The sequence below is a fragment of the Schistocerca americana genome, chromosome X (genome assembly GCF_021461395.2).
Source record: "Schistocerca americana isolate TAMUIC-IGC-003095 chromosome X, iqSchAmer2.1, whole genome shotgun sequence".
Taxonomy (NCBI): Eukaryota; Metazoa; Arthropoda; class Insecta; order Orthoptera; family Acrididae; genus Schistocerca; species Schistocerca americana.
Genome location: NC_060130.1, coordinates 583,902,008 through 583,921,111, shown reverse-complemented (window position 1 = coordinate 583,921,111; position 19,104 = coordinate 583,902,008). Strand labels below are relative to the sequence as shown.

At 38.8% G+C, this 19,104-nt stretch overlaps 1 protein-coding gene across 1 annotated transcript in view; it reads right to left on the bottom strand.

The window, feature by feature from the left end:
* The window catches only part of LOC124555113 (putative glutathione-specific gamma-glutamylcyclotransferase 2), a 32,398-nt gene extending 15,401 nt beyond the window's left edge, over positions 1-16,997 (bottom strand). Inside the window, exons 1-2 of the mRNA XM_047128916.1 lie at positions 16,725-16,997; positions 16,597-16,638 (exon numbers count right to left, since the gene is read on the bottom strand). Coding sequence (XP_046984872.1) covers positions 16,597-16,638; positions 16,725-16,859 — 177 coding nt within the window. The 5' untranslated portion in view covers positions 16,860-16,997. The remainder of the gene's footprint in view (positions 1-16,596; positions 16,639-16,724) is intronic.
* Positions 16,998-19,104: the final 2,107 nt, after the last annotated feature.

The window sequence follows — 19,104 nt, the reverse complement described above, 5'->3', positions numbered from 1 at the left end:
AAAGGCATTTGACAATGTGGTTTGGGACAAGCTGGCAACTATTATGAGGGAAAAGAGAGTGGACTGGAAAACCAGAAGACTTATAAACTCATTATACCCTAATCAAAAAGTTTCAGTTAAAGTGAGAGGAGAAAGTACAAACTGGATCAGACTAGGGAAAGGAGTAAGACAAGGATGCTGTTTATCACCTAATCTTTTCAACCTGTACTTGGAAAATATGATTGACCAATGCTCATTAGATGACAAAGGAGTAGAAATTGGAGGAAGAAGAGTAGGGTGCTTGAGATTTGCTGATGGCATGGTCCTTCTAGCCACAGGGGAAAAAGAATTACAGGATTTGGTGGACACCATTGCAACTAACGGAAAAAAATATGGAATGAAAATTAACACAAATAAAACAAAAGTATTAGCAATAGGAGGAAATAAGGAAATAAAAATTGTGCTGAATGGAGAAACACTAGAACAGGTGCAAAATTTTAAGTATCTTGGAAGCAGGATAGACACCGACTGGAAGTGCACCACAGAAATTAAAACAAGGATAGCAATGGCAAAAGAGGCGTTTTATAAGAAAAGGAGAATCTTCTGCAGCGGTCTGGACAGAGAACTCAGAAAGAGACTCATAAAATGTCTTGTATGGAGTGTTGTTCTATATGGCGCTGAAACATGGACTATGAGAAAAAAGACATAGAAAGGCTGGAGGCTTTTGAGATCTGGACATGGCGGAAGATGCAAAGAATAAGTTGGATGGACAGAGTTAAAAATGAAGAGGTACTGAGAAGAGTGCGAGAGAAAAGACAGTTACTAGATGTAATAAAGAGAAGAAAAAGAAATTGGATTGGGCATATATTAAGAAAGAATGACGGACTGATAAAAACAGTTTTAGAAGGTTATGTAGAAGGGAAAAGGAAGCGAGGAAGGAAGAGATTCCAGATACTGGATGACATGATGGACGGTACAACATACAGCAGCCTTAAGAAGGAAGCAATGGATTGCAGAAAATGGAGAGGCAAAGGACCTGCTAATATAGCAGATAACTGATGATGATGACCTCTGTGTCAGTGATGACCATTTTTTGGTTAGGAGGAGACGAGCTGAGGGCTTTGTTTTCTGATGAAAGCTAGTTCTGTCTTGGTGCCAGTGATGGCTGTGTTGGTTAGAAGGTGCCAGTCGAGGGCCTGCAACCAATCTGTGTGCTAGACACACTGAACCTACACAGGGAGAGTTATGGTCTTGGATGTGATTTCCTATGACACCAGGAGCACGTCTGTGGTTATTCCACTCACTGACTGCAAAACTTTATGTCAATCTGGTGATTTGAGATGTCATGCTGCCGTTCATGAACAGCATTCCAAAGGGCATTTTCCAACAGGGTACCGCTTGCCCGCATACTGCTATTGTAACCCAACATGCTCTATAGAATGCTGACATGTTGCCTTGGCCTGCTCGATCAGCAGATATGTCTCCATTTTAGCACACACAGGACGTCATCGGATGACTATTCCAGCGTCATCCACAACCAGCATTAACCGACCTTGTATTGACAAAGTGACACAGGCATGGAACTCCATCGCACAAACTGACATCCAGCACCTATAAAACACAATGCATGCATGTTTGAATGCTTGCATTCAACATTTTGGTCATTACACCAGTTATTAATGTACCAGCATTTCAAATTCGCAATGGCTTATATTGTGCTTACAATAACCTGCGATCTTGCAATGTTAATCACTTCGATTGGTTACCTAGACAAAACTTCATTACTCAACATTAATTATTTTTTTGTATCAGTGGAAATTATTAAGAGTACTGGCCCTATAACACTTCCATGGGGTATGTCCAAAGTTATTTTTACATCTCAGGATTTCTCTCTGGCAAGAATGTGTGTGTGTGTGTGTGTGTGTGTGTGTGTGTGTGTGTGTGTGTGTGTGTGTGTGTGTGTGTGTTCTGTTTGCTACAAACTCTGCAATTCAGTCACACAGCTGGTCTGATATTCTGTACACATATTTTGTCCATTAGCAGGCAGTGCAGAACTGTTATTAAACACTTTCAGGAAGTCAAGGTCCAAGACATCAAGCGGGATGCCTGTGTCTACTGCTTTCGGGGTCTCGTGGATGAAAAGGGAGAACTGGGTTACATACAATCATCGTTTTTGGAACTAATGCCCATACTTACACAAGAGAGTTCTGGTCTCCAGAAATGTCATAATACACAAACACGGGATATTTTCAAAAATTCTACAACAGAATATCAGAGGTACAGGTCTACTGCTTTGTACGGTTGGTTGACGACCCTTGGAAATGACTTTCAGTTTCTTCCAATTGCTAGGAATGCATCGCTCCTCCAGCAACCTATCTTACACTGCTGTTAGAGTTCTTCGACATATTCTATGCAGAAACACACTAGTAACCTGTCAGGTCCTGAGACCTTTCCTCTGTTGAGTAATTTCAGTTGTTTTTCTATCTAATAATGACTTACTTCAATATCAATGATTTTGATGTTTGTGTGATGATTTAAATGAGAAACTACAGAGCATTCTTACACAGTGAAGCAGTTTTGCAAAAAAGATATTTAGTATTTCAGCCTCTGTGTCATCCTCCATTTTGATGCCATTACAGTAACAGTGTCTGGACACATGGCTTTTATCTGTCCACTGATTTAACCTAAGATAAAAAATTCTTAGGTTTTTCTGTCAAGTCTGTTGACAGAATTCTACTTTCAAATTCACTGAACACTTCACATATGGCTCTCCTTACGCTAACTCTGGCTTTCTTCAGTTTTTGTTTGTGAGGCTTTAGCTATATTAAATTTGCTGTGAAGTTATCTTTGCTTTCATAGTAGCTTTCTACCATGGCTGACAAACCATGACAGGTATTGTCCACCTCTCACAACTTTGCTCAGCACATACTTGTCTACAGTGTATTGCAGAATGTTCTTGTAATTTGTACACGAAAGCTAAAAATTGTCAGTGCAGCAGATGAAATCTTCATGTTGACTGCTTAAGTAATCTGAAATCCGTTTCTTGTCACTGTTGCTATTATATAACAACCTTCCTTTATATTCTTATTTACAGCCATATTCTAAGGTCCTGCAATGGCATTATGATCACCAATTCCCTGTTCTACACTAACAGAGTCTAATAAAAGTTCAAGCATGTTGGTGGATACGAGATCTAATATGTTGCCTTCATGAGTCTGGTCTCTCATTAGCCGCGTAAGTTAATTTTCACACAAGACATTTAGAACGATTTCACATCATTCCCTATCCATACTAACTGCTTTAAGGACTTAACTCTCCCAGTCTATAGCTGGTAAGTTGGAATTTCCACCTAATACTATAATATGATCAGGAAATTAATGTGAAATATTCTCCATGTTTCGTCTCAAATGTTCTGCCACTACTGTTCCTGAGGCATGGGGGTCTACAAGAGTATCTGATAACCATGTTTGATCCCCCTTTAACGCTTACCTTCACCTAAATTATTTCACATTCACCAGACATTATCTTACCTTTAATGACTATTAACATGCCTCAACCACTAGTGTTCAAGCTATCTTCAGGATACACACTCCAATCCCAATTTACAATTTCAGTGTGAAATATTTGGCTTCAGTTAGCTTCCTACCTAGTACTATATGCCTATTGTTATCATTCATAAGCAAAACATTCTGGGACCTTTCCATAGATGTTCATGTATTTAACTAATATCATACTAACCCATCAGTTTAATAAATGATTGCAAAATATTCGCACCAATTATCTACAGAAGATTGAAAAATACTATTAGAATTCAACTTTGGGGAAGACCAGTTTGATTTCTGAAGAAATGTAGGAATGACTGAGGCTATACTGACCCTACAACCCAACTTAGAAGGCAGGTTAAAGAAAGACACTTATGTTTATACCATGTTAACTGAATCTTCTGTCGGTTTTGGTAGAACATTATAATAAATGAAAAGCACTAGTTTGCTTTTGTTCTACAGTATTACATTTATTGTGTAGACCGGTTTTCAGCTTTCAAGGGCATCTTCAGACATTTACTGACTATTGTCGCCATAGAAGTTATAATGTTTTGTACATGACATTGGAACAGAAGTTACACACCTAGATTGAAGTAGAAATGAACAGTAAATAACATCTTACACAGTGTGGTGGTAATGTAATGTAAAAAATAAAAAGTTGATCAGTAAATAAATATAAACAGAGTAAACAGGAAACTAACACAAAACTGGAACAGTAAGCCTACATAACAGTTTATATTAATAAATAAAACCAATAAAATAACATAAAATTTGTGCTTGACAAGGCTATTTCAGGAGATACAAAACATGGCGAGATACACAAAATAATTCAAAGAAGAAAGAATTATCAGTGTAGCTACAGAATACATATGGAACTTCAGCGATAGCAATAAGATAAACAGAAAAGAATACATGCAGGAAAATGGAGGAATGTGAGGCAACATACACTAAATGTCATCTCAGAGCATGGTGGTGCTGCATTTGAAAAAGTAAAAGGTTGACAAGCACACAAATATAAAATGAGCAAACAGGAAAAACATTAACACTATACTCAAAACTATGCCTATGTAACAGTTTGTTTTAAATAAAAGAACCAAGTAAAATAAAAACACTACTTGAGACAATGATAAAATAAAAGAACTCAATGAATACAGTAAACTGGGGAATACGTAGGACCAGACCATGTGGGAAGTAATGAAAAACACAAATGATTATGTGAAGTTTAGGAGAGGGGAAGTGTTAAGCTGTGTCTGAACATTTAAGATTAGATCTGTACTGTCAGCTAGATGTTTGTTAATTTCCAGGGCTTCCAACACATTGAGTTTTGGCCTTCGTTTGTACCATCACATGCTCAACAAAGCTGCATTCATGTTCAGCGGCCTAGTTGCTATGTCTCTGCCTGACTGACCAACTGTGATACGTTCTACATGTATATACAATGCTGACTGACAAAAGCATTAAAAGTGTCTCTGAAAACAGAATTTTTTTAACATCAAGCATTAAATTATTTGAAACTTCCTGGCAGATTAAAACTGTGTGCCGGACCGAGACTCGAACTCGGGACCTTTGCCTTTCGCGGGCAAGTGCTCTACCAACTGAGCTACCCAAGCACGATTCACACCCCGTCCTCACAGCTTTACTTCCGCCAGTACCTCGTCTCCTACCTTCCAAACTCATATCAGCGCACACTCCGCTGCAGAGTGAAAATCTCATTCTGAATTAAATTATTTGTTAGGAATACTTTTCTGAAGACATTTGTATATAGCATAACCACATACAGAAGCGAAACATGGACAGTAACTAGGTCAGGCAAGAAAGGAATAAAATATTTTAAGATCGTTGAAAGTTGGTTGGGTATATCAAAACCACTAATGAGGTGATGAACTGAACTGAGGGGAAAAAAGGAATCTAATGATGGACACACCCTGAGGCATTAAAAAATCATCAATTTGGTAACGGAAGGGAGCGTAGAGCATAACAATTGTAGAGGGAGACCAAGATTTGAATACATCAAACAAGTTCAAATGGATGAAGGCTGCAGCAGTTATGCAGAGATAACAAGGCTCGCACAGGATGCACTAGTATGGAGAGCTGCATCAAACCACTCTTCCAACTGAAGATCACCAAAAGAATAAACAACAAATCTGATATTAACCACAATACAGCAGTTGCAGAACGTAAATATTTAATATCTGGGACATGTGACTAAATTTTAAGGTTCTTATCAAGAATTTATGAACTTTTTATTGTAGGCATAATCCATATCAATCCAGGCAGTGGGGTCTAATTTCATAGCCTCAGAATTGAATTCAACATATGTTACAATTCTGCTCCAAGTAAGAAATCCATATTTTGTTTTGTCCAAAAGAATTCCTGACCCAAGACACAGGCTGGCAAAGACAGTGGCCCAGGTACCATTTCACATATGTGATTTTTGGTGTAATTTTTAAAATGCTAAATTTCTGCAACAGTTCCTGACATTGCATTGCTTATTTTTTATTTGAAAGATAGTAACTTTATTACTGAAATGATATCCTTGGTTTGTAGGTGTGTGTCAAAGTTCTCCTGGCTGGTAGTCTTCTAAAATTTTCTTAATTAACTTAAAAAAATGCCAATCCAAAAAAATGTTCAGATTTTTCACTGTTCATCAGTACAATGTAGTACTGCATTCTCTTGAGAGAACTTCCACATCTCAGTTTAACTGAAGAAGATTTGAACTGACACTTCAGTTGTGAACAGGTACACAAACAAAGCAGTTTTCCAAATTTGTGGCCCAACCGTAATTGTAAGCTATCGTGAAGAGTCTGTCGATTGAGTTTTAGAGTTTCTTGTGGAAAGGACTGTGTTCTGACAGTTACCACACGAGAGTAAAATGTGTTGACTACCTGCACATCCATGAAAGAGTGAGTAGGTTGGGAGTGTGCTCATTTCAACACAATGTTTTGATGTTAAAATGTTGCCAGTGATGTCTTTCTGTGTTCTAAATTCTTTGACAGAACATCAACAATTTTAGTAACTGAACAAGTTGGTTGGTCGGTTGTCGGTGTTAGAGAGACCAAACTGCACGGTCATCAAACTCTTCATCCTGTGTGTGTCAAACCAGGAATAACCATCAGAACAAGGATAAAAAAGGCAAATCCTGGGAAGCCCAATTGTAAGCACGACACAATAAGACAGAGAAAATCAAGGAGAACTAGGAGGGGAGTCAGAGGGGATAAGATGGACAAGGCACTCCGCCCACAATGCAGTTGGAGGTCCCAAGAGCATGGTATGTGTTGGGAGAGTCATCCTCTGCATCCCACAAGCATCAGCTCACCATCTGTTACCCCAAGGAAACAAGCAACACAGACAAGATGATAAAAAATATTAAAAATAGCAAACATAAAAGAGCAAAGAGAATAAAAAGATATGAAGGCTAAGGTTCAGGTCAGACCACCAAGCAAGGGCTGCCATGGGACCCCCAGGCCAGAGCAGGCAAGGCCCCTCAGGCGGCCAATGAGGCCGAAGTGCCCTACCTCACAGAGACGAGTAGAAACCACCTTCACACTCCTTTGTCATCGTCTGCTAGAACCTGAGGTAGCATTGTCAGGAAGGTTAAGAGATCGCTGCAAAGTAACAAAATTTGGGCGGTCTAGAAGAATGTGGACTACACCCAGGCACTACATCGACAGCAAAGTGGATCTTCAAGTCAGAGAATGTGCCTGTGAGTCGCCCAAGTGTGACCGATTTGTAAACAAACAAAGGACAGTGAATTCTTGGTGAGAAGCATAAAGGGAAGACAGCTACTTGGTCATGTAATCCTTTATTGCCCTTGTTTGTTTGGGGGAGTCCAAGGCAAACTATTCTGAGTTCCAGACATCCAACAACTGATGGTATACAGTTGATTGAAGGTCCAGTTCTGGAACCACCATTTCCAAAATCTGCAACCTGGGAACCAACTTTGCCAAGCAGTCAGCCTGTTGATTCCCTGAGACCCCAACATAGCCAGGTGTCCAAACAAAGACGACTGGGCATCCAGCTTGATGGAGGTCAGAAAGATCCTGGACAGTTGTGACTAGTGGGTGACAAGGATAGCACGATCTATAGCCTGAAGGTTGTTGAGGGAGCCACTGCTGATTAAAAGCATCTTGCCAATGCAAGAACGAGAATGGCTGAGGGCTCATTTGCTTGCCACCAATTCAGCAGTTCATACACTGCATCCATTTTCCAAGAAACATAGTTCACTGCACCTTGCATGTGTGTATGCAAAACTGGTTCATCCATTGACCATTAAGCTGTCAGTGCATACCACTTCCGAACCTGGAAATGCATTAAGTACACTCAGGAACAAGTTTCAAAAGACCGTGCAGTCAACTGAATCCTTCAGTGCAAAGGATAAACAGACAGTGCTTCAAGTTTAGTTAACTTGTATTGCATGAACTTTTAAAGCAAGAAAGGAGAAATAATGTTTGGCCAACTAAGACCTCAGAAATGGCAGGAGAATATTCAGATTCACAACCTATAATGAGGAATATTTATGGCCTGCGTGTAGGACTGTGACTAGTTGATTGCAGTTATGCACATCAGTTATGAGTTAAATGAAATAATCATGAACTTTATGCTACCACATGGACCAGATGCTGGATACAGGTTTTTTGCTACAAGATAGCAACATCACCATCAGTGCTCACTTCTGGTTCACAGTGTTTTAAAGATTGTTGGTGCCTCATTTCCTATAGGTTTAACAGGAAGGCATCACTGAATATCAAGTGGAGATACTATGCAGATGAACACATTTTTAGTTCATTGAGTTGTTAACTTCAGTTGTAAGCAGTGTGCACAGATGGTGTGTGCTTTGGAATCTGTATGTTTTTGAAACTTGGATATATAGTTTGGAATTATTTAATACGTTTGAAAGCTGTGCCTATTACTCATTTCTTGGCACACTTCAAGTCGATATTGTCTCTGGTCACTTGACAACACTTTTGGGATGAATTTTGTGAACACTCGACGCGTGTTCAGATCTTCAGTTGAAATTGACTGAACTGCACAGAAACCTAAATTAAGTCCATCAGCCATCTCCCTTATTGCACGTCTACGATCAGAGCGCACTAAGTTGCGAACTTTCACAACATTTTCATTCATTTTTGAGGTAGAAGGACGGCTGGACCGTGGTTCATCTTCAAACGATTCGCGGCCATTTTTAAATCTATTGAATCAGACAAAAACATTTGACTGGCTCATACAATTATCTCCAAAAGCTGTTTTTAATAGTTCATAAGTATCAGAAGCCGATTTCCCGGTTTTAAAACAAAATTTCACACAAACTCTTAGCTCAGTTTTTACATCCATTTTCACGCACACAGAACCCAGCAACAAGCCCTAACAGAACTGCACTCAACCAGCTGCCACAATGAATTGAATAAAGGAAACAGTGCTTCCTGCCAGAGAGCGTTCAAGGACATGGCAATGACTCACTCCCCACCCTCCGTGTACCTTCCTGCCAAACCAGTAAACAGTAGCAGATCCATTCTTAAAATTTTCCAATCACACCTTGTATTCCTCTTTGTCGGAAAAGGAGGAACAGTATTTATTATTGTGTATGCTCATATGATGCCAGTTCCAATTCATATGAAGTTGGAATCAGTAAATGAACTCCACCCGTTTATTTAACTATCATCAATGTTTATAGTAAACTACGTTTTCCTGGACTAAAAATGACCCAGATTTGTTAAATAGAGTAATTACAGGTGATGAATCATGGCTATATGGATATGATCCTGAAACTCAAGTGCAGTCTTCACAGTGCAAGACTCCAGGTCCACCATGACTGAAAAAAGCACTGCAAAGTCAGTCAAAGGTAAAGACAATGTTGGCGATTTTTTTCGATTCTACCAGTCGAGTGCATCATGAACTTACCCCTGGAGGACAGACAATTAACCAGGAATACTACATGTGTGTTCTTGAGCGTTTGCGCAAAATGGTGTGGAAGAAAAGGCCTGCACTGTGTAAAGACAAGAGTTGGGTGCTACACCATGACAATAGGCTCATTGTGCCTTCTCCATCATTCAATTTTTGACCAAATTCAAAATTCCTGTGCTTCCACAACCACCATATTCCCCTGATTTGGCCACTGTGGACTTCTACCTGATCCTAAACTGAAGTTTTCACTGAAAGGGAAGCTATTCGACTCGATTGAAGACATCCAGGCAAATACGGAAGGCGTCCTTAACACACTTCATGAAAAAAAAAAAAAAAAACTACATGAATGTTTCCAAAAGTGGAAACACCGTTGGAGTCGGTGTGTTCAGTCAAAAGGGGACTATTTTGAAGGAGATGCATCACAGTAGCATGTAAGTACCACAATTGTACAATTACAAGCTCATTCTTAAAACTTTCCAATCACATCTCGTATATCCTTAACATAATGCATGGCAGTTAGCTAAATTTACACTGTACAAGTAGATGTGACACGCATCATGAAAGATACTTTTTATTTCTAAATCTACATCCACACTTGGCAAACCACTGTGACGTGCATGGCACAGGTACGTCCCATTGTACTGGTTATTAGGGCTTTTTCCCCCATTCCACTTGCATACTGAGTGTGGGAAAAGTTATTGTTTAAATTCCTCCATGCATGCTGTAATTAATCTAATCTAACCCTCACAATCCATATGGGAACAGTATGTAAGGGATTTTAGTATATGCTAAGAGTGATCGCTTGAAGCCAGATCTTTTAACTTGGTTAGTAGACTTTGTTGGGATAGTTTCAGTCTATCTTCAAGAGCTTGCCAGTTCAGTTCATCCAACAACTCAGTGACACACTCACGAGTCAAACAAACCTGCGACTATGCATACCGCCTTTCTCTGTATACATTCAATGTTCCCTGCCAGCCCTATTTCGTGAGAGTCCCCCTTTACATTTTGCCTCCCAAGAATTTTCAGTCCCGACAAAAACCTCATAAACGTCCCATACTAAATTCCCTCTAGTAGCAGCCAGATGGCAACTGAATTTTCTGAATAGGTGAAGCCACTTAATTACTTCTACCTATAACACTTTGGAGTACAGCGTTTGTGCAAGTTGAACACTGTATGTTCTTTGTTGTAGAATTCATGCTGCTTTGACAGACATGGAGGTGATTTTGTGCAAGATAGCTCTCTATGCTCCAAACATGTCCTGGAGTTTTACTACAGAGGGAGGCGACTAATACATTTCATCTAATCTACCACTTGTCCTGTACATGGATCTACCCAGTGCTCTCTCCAGAACAGTCTTCTGGTCAAAGGGATCTGAGGCAAAAATAGTTTATGAGTGGTGATGATTCAAAGTCCCTGTAGAAGCTGACAGACTATGTTGCATCTTAGTGTCTTCTAGAATTTGAGATTTCAGCACCATTTGCAGTGTTACAGGATCTGAATGGTGACCAGATTCTTAAATTTTCTTTTTTGAAGGAACACTTTAATACAATTCACAATTTCAGACCTTGCCAACAACATGCATATAGATATTATCTTTCGTCCTTCATACATATGACAAATTCCTTGTAGATCAAAAAGTGGCCTGTGAGCTTCATGCACTGTCCTCCTGGCAAGAAAACAACTTCTCTGCATTTTGTACTTCACTTTGAAATTAGGCTCCCAGATAAAAAGACTAGGTACACCAAAGCCAATTTCTAAAAATCTTTAATAATTCTTTCACTTTTTTAAAAAGAGTTTAATTTATTTGCCCAAATGTGAGCCACAACTTCTATGCATGCTAAAACTTTCTGGCAGACTAAATCTGTGTGCCAAATGGGGACTTTAACCTGAGACCTTTGCCTTTCACCAGAAAGTGCTCTACAAAACTGGGCTACTGAAGCGCAACTCTTGACACACCCTCACTTCTGCTCGTCTATCATTTCCTGCTTCCAAACTTCACAGAAGTTGTTCTGCGAAACTTGCAGGACTTGCATTCCAGGCTGTCGCTCAGTGATGTCTCCACAATATCCTTTCTTCCAGGAGTGCTAATCCTCTAAGTTTCACAGGAAAATTTCAGTGAAGCACAGAAGATGGGAGATGATATACTAGGGGAAGTGAAGCTGTGAGGACAGGTTGTGCTTGGGTTAATCAGTTGGTAGAGCACTTATTCACAAAAGGCAAGAGTCCCGAGCAGGAGTCCTGATCCAGCACAAAGTTTTAATCTGGCAGGAAGTTTCATAGTAGCACCACTTCACTGCAGAGTGAAAATTTCATTCTCTCTACATGTTCTTTCCTAAATTAAATTATGTTTTGGCCCTTGTGTGTGAAACACAATGACATCTTTAAGATATAACTTACAGAAGATGTATAGCTTCCTGCCCATTTTCATAACTATGTCATTAGTGATTAATGTTTCTAGAAATGATTTCTGATTTCTAACTCTGCTACACAAAAACCTGAAATGCTTATATCAGTTTGTTGATGACAAAACCAATGCATCCTGACGGCGAGTGTGAAGTAGCTGTTCTATATGCTTTAACTTCAAGCTTACAATATGTTTTTGTACCGTCCAAGACCTAAGAAATTTTAAAATCATTTGTTACATTAAATATTAATCTCTGAGATACACAAAAATAATATTTAAGGCTTTGTCACTATTAGGTGAACATGACTGCTAGTAAAGGATCCAACAAACTGAAAATTAACATTGCCCAAAACAAGTCAAATATATGTTCTGTTTGCCGGCAGGTGTGGCCAAGCGGTTTTATGCGCTTCAGGCTGAAACCGCGCGACCGCTACGGTCGCAGGTTCGAATCCTGTCTCGGGCATGGATGTGTGTGATGTCCTTAGGTTAGTTAGGTGTAAGTAGCTCTAAGTTCTCGGGACTGATGACCTCAGATGTTAAATCCGATAGTGCTCAAATGGTCCTCCTCCCATACCACACAGCTTACTTTTTCAGTAAACATTTTGCAAATAGTAACATTATAAATGAGGTAACAATGAGTTTGGCTGAGCTGAGTAGAATGGACTTTTATTGAAAATGAAACTAGAGCTAGCACATATGCTCATGTCTAAAACAACAGAAGTTGACATTTAGGAAATGTTAATTCCCACCTCTCTTTTGAAGGAAAGCAACAAAAATATTAGTAAGACTACTTTCATTAAACAAACCAAAGAGAGCTGGTGAAATGCTTGCACTTCTGTACTGACAACAGACAGTAACCACGAAATCCATATTCTCAGAAAAATTTTAATTTTGCAATTACAAGAAAAAAAGATTCACTGGAAATTGCTTGGAGTTGCTAATAAACTACTGATTTCGTTTAGCAACACTTGATGCTGAATGCTAGTGGTGTGACCAGTATACTGAATTTTGGTAAAATGTGTAAATATATTTCACCACCCCCCTCCACTGCACAATTTAGTTTAATGTTCCATGGACTCCCTTCTTGTGCTAAACACAACCTTAATATAGAGTAGGGAATATAAATTTGTTTTCTTCTAGCATTGTAATTATGCACAAAACTGTACCTTTTGAACTAAAATGCACTATTTACAACAAACTTCATGTTCGAATAAATATACTGTGAAGCAGTAGTCTGTAACCAATTGCAATACCTCCTCAGACACGATATCTATACAATGTGCATGGGTCAGCACTGTGTGTTATTCTTACTGCACATTTCTGAGCAACAAATATTTTCTTTCTTAAAGATGATTTACCTCAGAATGTTACTCCCTATGACATTACTGAACGAAAATAAGCAGGATATGTCAAACTTATTGATTTGATTCTCCCATGATTTGAACTGTAAATGTGGCTCAGTCACATTGTTTTAGGTGTTCCATTCTTCCCTCCCCCTCCCCGGTTAAGCTCTTATCAACCAGGAGATCTAAAAAATGTGAAGTTCCTGCCCTTGTTATTTACTTATCATGAGTTCCACTTATCAATTATGTATACTGCTATAGGTCTTTGAAACAGGGAGATGAGAGACCATTACTGACAATCACTCAATAATACTTTCAAGAACATTATTTAGCTTTTCTTCTGTTGCTGTATGTATATCTGGATTTCTTACAGCACTAGCATCATCCACAAAGAGAACTAAGTCTGCCTTGGGGAACATCAGTGATTTCTCCCCAGTCAGAAGGATCTCCATTGCTTACATTCATTGAATTGTTAAGTGCAACTTTCTGAATTTTTTTGGTTCAATATTAAATCCATTGGTTTGCTATATCATTAATTATAGAAAATCTCAGTTTATCTACGAGAACATTATGATTCAAACGGTCAAATGCCTTAGCTAGGGCACAGTAAACACCAAATTATGCTATTATGTTATTTCATTCCTGTAAAATTTGGTGAGTGAATGTGTAAATGACATTCCCAGCTGAGCAAGTTTTGAAATCCCACCTGTGATTTACTGGTGATATTATTGTTGCTCAGGTGGGATACTATTGTATGAGGAGCATTTAGTAAGTAATGCAACACATTTCTTTCCCCTGAAAGTAGGTTGGTTTTATACAGGATTCCAGTACACCATATTACTGCTCACTCTTCTGGCTACAAAATTCTATTTTACACCATTATCTCCGTTCAATGCAACGGGCTTACACCACTTTGAAAGGGCCCATATGCCCGCATGGTACCACACTACTGGTCGATGTCTTTGCTGCATCAATAACCTCTCCATCCTCCACATACTACTTGTCATAGAGTGTGTCCTACACTGGGCAAACAGAAGTTGAAAGGTGTGAAATCTGGGCTGTAAGCTGAATGAGTAAGAACAGTCCAACGAAATTCTGTGAGCTCCTCTCAGGTGTGCAGACTTATATGAGGCCTCGGTTGTCGTGGAGAAGAAGTTTGTATGCATTTTTGAGGCAATGAATAAGTTGAAGTGCAACACTGGAGGAGTCACTGCTGTGTTCAACTGAATAGCACATGGGAGATTGGACAGGTTTGCACGGCCTTGTTGCTATGACAGTTGCCTTGCCCAATGACTCACCATGCTTTTGTTCACTGCCAGGTCTCCATAAACATTTTGCAAGTGCCTATGAATATCTGATGCTATGGTTTTCCACCTAAAGAAGCTCAATGACAGTGCTTTGCTGGGAACTCACCTCCATTACAGATGCAATTTTGAAGGCAACTTGTAGCACCGCCAACTTTTGGAACTTCATGAAACTATGGGGGTTGAAGCTTTAACGTTCCATGATATCCCACAACAAATTCTACATTTTATCAGCCAAAATTAGTCAAGAAAAAGGACATGTTGCATTGCTTATTTAACACACCTCGTAGAATACATCACCTTCTCAAAAATTTTGGTAAATATCATCAGCAATAACCCACTCTTAATTGATGTCTCTCATATCACATTTCTTATAGAGGGGTTTAACAATTGAGTATTGCACTCTCTCTGGAAGATTGCCCTGAGTTAGTGACAGATTACACATTTCAGTGCTTATCAGAGGGGGCTAAGTACTCAGAGAAACACCATCCAATCCCGATAAGCTTTCATTTTTCAGAGAATGTTATTTCATTAAATAAAATTCAGAGGAAGTGTGCGAGACATCCATATCATCGTATTTTATGAGGAGTTACTTTTTCAAGATACTGCTTTGATTTTTTTCTTTAACTATTTGTCCCTATATTTTCTACTACATTTAAGAATTGGTCATCGGACATACCTGCTACCTGTGGCTGATCACTCATATTTCAATAAATAGCAATGCTATCCTTCCTTCTGTGGCCTGTTGCCCGATATCTCTTCACAACATTCCATATACAAGATGTCCAAGAGGAATTATTCATATTTAGGGATATGGAGGGGACTATCTTTTGAAGCAAAAAAGTCCTGTACACATATCTTCTAAAATGCATACCTCAGGAACTATGAGCACTTGTTCAGAAGAAGACAAATGTTTCACAGTGACAAAAATGAAAAAGTGCTCACCTCAGAGGCCACGTTTACTGGACATTTTTTCCCTTCTTATTTTGGTCCACACTAATACCTCTCAAAGTGTGGAAAGCAAAGATCCTGCAGTAGGAGAGATTTGTTTCACAGTAGCTAAAATTTAGTGCTCATCACTCTTAAGGTATGCACTTTAGAGCAGTTTTTAATAGATTTTCTGGTTCATATGATCATTCCTATCTTATCTCTCAATACTGACCATTCCTGCAGGGACACCTTGTAGATTTAAGTCAGTTTTTGGAATAACTAATTTTTTACATTCTTCATATTCTTTGATCTTCTTAAACCAACTTTCTTAGTAATTTCAAGCAGTTTTTTGCAGTGCAAAACTTTTATAGGATCTACACTTGTTCTTACAAATACATTTTTTCCTTTCAAAATATACTTTCATCCATCTAGTGAGTCATGGCTTTATACATGCTGTTTAATGTCACTTCAGTTTAATTTATGAGGAAATTTATTTCCGAATAATATGAATATGTTGTGGAATAAATAAAATTTTGTTACCATTTTGTTCCTTATAAATTCCATTCCAGCTCATCTCTTGTAAGTTAGTCTTGAAAACATTTCGGCTCGTGCTTCATCAAACATTATCCATTAGGATCCTGCTATCTATATCCACCCGTGTTTGAAAACTAATTATTGAGATCAAATTGCAGGCTCCAATTAAGGTTTCCAGATCTTTTTCCTATCAGAATCCTCTACAAATTCCACACTGAAATCTCCACACACTATTGACTTCTTACTGCTGTCTGACACACAGCACTGTACGAAAATCATACGCCTCATACAGTTTCCCCAGTGGGAATATATATAAATGTTCAACTGAAAGTGGTACTATTTCCCAGTATTAATTCGCAAGCACTCATTTCTACGTGCTGACCACTGTTCTGTCTTAAATATGAAACAACTCCTTTTTTCATATCAGTTTCACATGAGTGGGATGTTAAGTGCTTAATATTTTACATTTACTTTCTCTAACCCTGTGGTTGAGTGCGCTCAGATAAACAAATATTTTTTTCTGCGCAATACCACAATCGTTTCACAAAAGGTGTGTCACACATAGAAACTAATCCACGAAACTGTAAACATGGAAAGTAAAATACAATGCAAAATTTAAGACACGTAATGTGGTTTGCAACAGTGCGTTGAAAACTTACTTTTGGGTTCTGCGTCGAGATCAAAGTGACCACACGACCAGGCTGAAAAATATTTCAATAGCACACATCATTCCCATGTATCGAAGAGAGTAAACACAAGAAATTTATGTACAGAGTTAACACAGTACCTTGCCGGGAACGCCTCTGTGATCCTCACTTGCCTGCCAAAACCTTCTTATATAGCCTGTAACAAAGCCCGGAATTTTTTGCACGTAGGGAAAGTCTGCTTTCCACATTAATGAACCATATCCAAAGATAAACATGTTGTAATGGCTACAACTGATGTATACAAATAATCAAGACAGAAGTTTGAACGCTCTACAATAACTACGTCCTTCGTCAAGCCGAGTACACTGTGCTCTGCCGTACAATGCGCTCTGCATTCTGTATTTCTGCACCACACAAACTGTGGTACAATACAGTGAGCTTCGATTCACAGATATGCCACAGCTTTGTGTCGTAGGTATATCTTCGATTTTTGCAGATGCAACAATACTCCCCCCTTCGTTAGAAACAGGAAAGTTAAGCTCCGGTGGCTGAATACATGTGAAAATTGAATTTTAATTCGAATTGTTATTACGGTGTAAATGAATTGATGATCTACAGTAGCCGTATCTGTCCACGTAGATGACTTTTCAGATTTAACAGTAATCACGAAAACTTACGTATCTTTAAACAATACAGATTCTCATAAAATTACAAAATCAAACAGTTTGCTCAGTGTTTTAGTTTTGATTTATCATAATTGATTCAGGGATCTTTGATCATTGTACACACGATCGTCGTCCTTTCTGTCTACAAAGTAAATAACACAGTACGATGTAAGCTAGACAATAATAAACAAAATGGTAAAGATAACATCCAGTATAGGTTAATTAGTTAGTTAATCGCTTGTACCGTAGATCAAATCCGCGATAAACGTTACGATATGGAAAACAGAGGAATAGCAAAAGGGTGGAGGGTGCTGCGGCCCACACCTGGTACCCGCTCCATGAGGGCGGCAAAACTTGCTAGGTTCTGTGGCACGTGTTGTCAAAATACCTGTTGTTTCGTCGTTTCATCCCTGACAATTACGGAGTGGGTGGGCATCTATAGAGGTTATGGCCTGCGCCTGACCCCTTTCTATGTGTGCATGTTAACGCTAAAAATGGCTCTGAGCACTATGGGACTTAACATCTGTGGTCATCGGTCCCCTAGAACTTAGAACTACCTAAAACTAACTAACCTAAGGACATCACACACATCCATGCCCGAGGCAGGATTCGAACCTGCGACCGTAGCAGTCGCGCGGTTCCGGGCTGAGCGCCTAGAACCGCTAGACCACCGCGGCCGGCAATTTAACGCTAAAATAGTGCCCAATCCTAACAGTGTGTTTTCTTTTATAGTTGTATGTCTGAAATAGTGTAATCGAAGTCATTGTTGGAATTATTGTTTCACGTTAATCTGCCATTATGGTGGGTCTAACCCGACGCGACTTTGACATTCTTCTACTGTCGTGCATGATCCGACAGGAGTGAGTGCTTTCTTCCGCAAGGTATAGCTTACAGAAGACCGAATAAAATATTTATTCATCTGTACATAAGAAAATGGAATTATTTATGAGTGTTTTTTGCATCTCATTTTTCCTTGTCTTAATCGCAAGGAAGGTGACAAGTTTCTTTTTTCTTGGTGGAAAATACTTGCAAATTCTTGTAAAATTAGTTTACTATGATGACGATGATGAATTAATGAGATATTTTTTGAGATTAAACATGATAACATTTACAAAAGTGAATACGATACCTATTCAGATATTACTGCCACTTCTATTGTTGAAATGGGCACTGCCAAAAATGGTTCGATTTTTTGTGATTTGAAAGGTATAACCAAATGAAAGAAGCAGCGATTTAACCAAAGGAGCCCTGCTACAAAACACAATATTAGTATCACTCACTGGCCTAGAAACTAGATGACCATGTGCTCAGATGTGCAAAATCAGGACCCTACAGTAAAACTAGTCCAACATAAACCCAAGGTTGTTTTCCGTTTTTGTTACCAGCATGACACATTATATTGTATATGTAAGAATAATACATTGAAAATTACAGGAAAATACAATGTGGGTTAATTATTTAACGCAACTGTGGCGTCAAATAGTGGCATCAGTTGGTACCTACATATGAAGTACGTGCTTATGAGATGAATAAATCCACCTATTGTTTGCCATTCGTGAATTTCTGACCATCATAGCAAAAAAATACATGAAAGCATTTGCTTCTGCATAATATCTTATGACTGATAAGTAGTTCGTTCCATTTCAGAAACGTTGCTCATTTAACCAGTATTAATCTAAAAATACAAAGAAATTAGGAAAAAAAGGTGGCTGTTATAGAAGAATACAGAAATTTCGAATTACCCACGTTTGAGATGTATGAGGAATGCAGTCTGGTGGTTCGTTTGGGCAATGTAACCATATTTCAGATGTTCTTAAATGTCATGTTGCTCACGTAAAAGACTCAGGGAAAAACA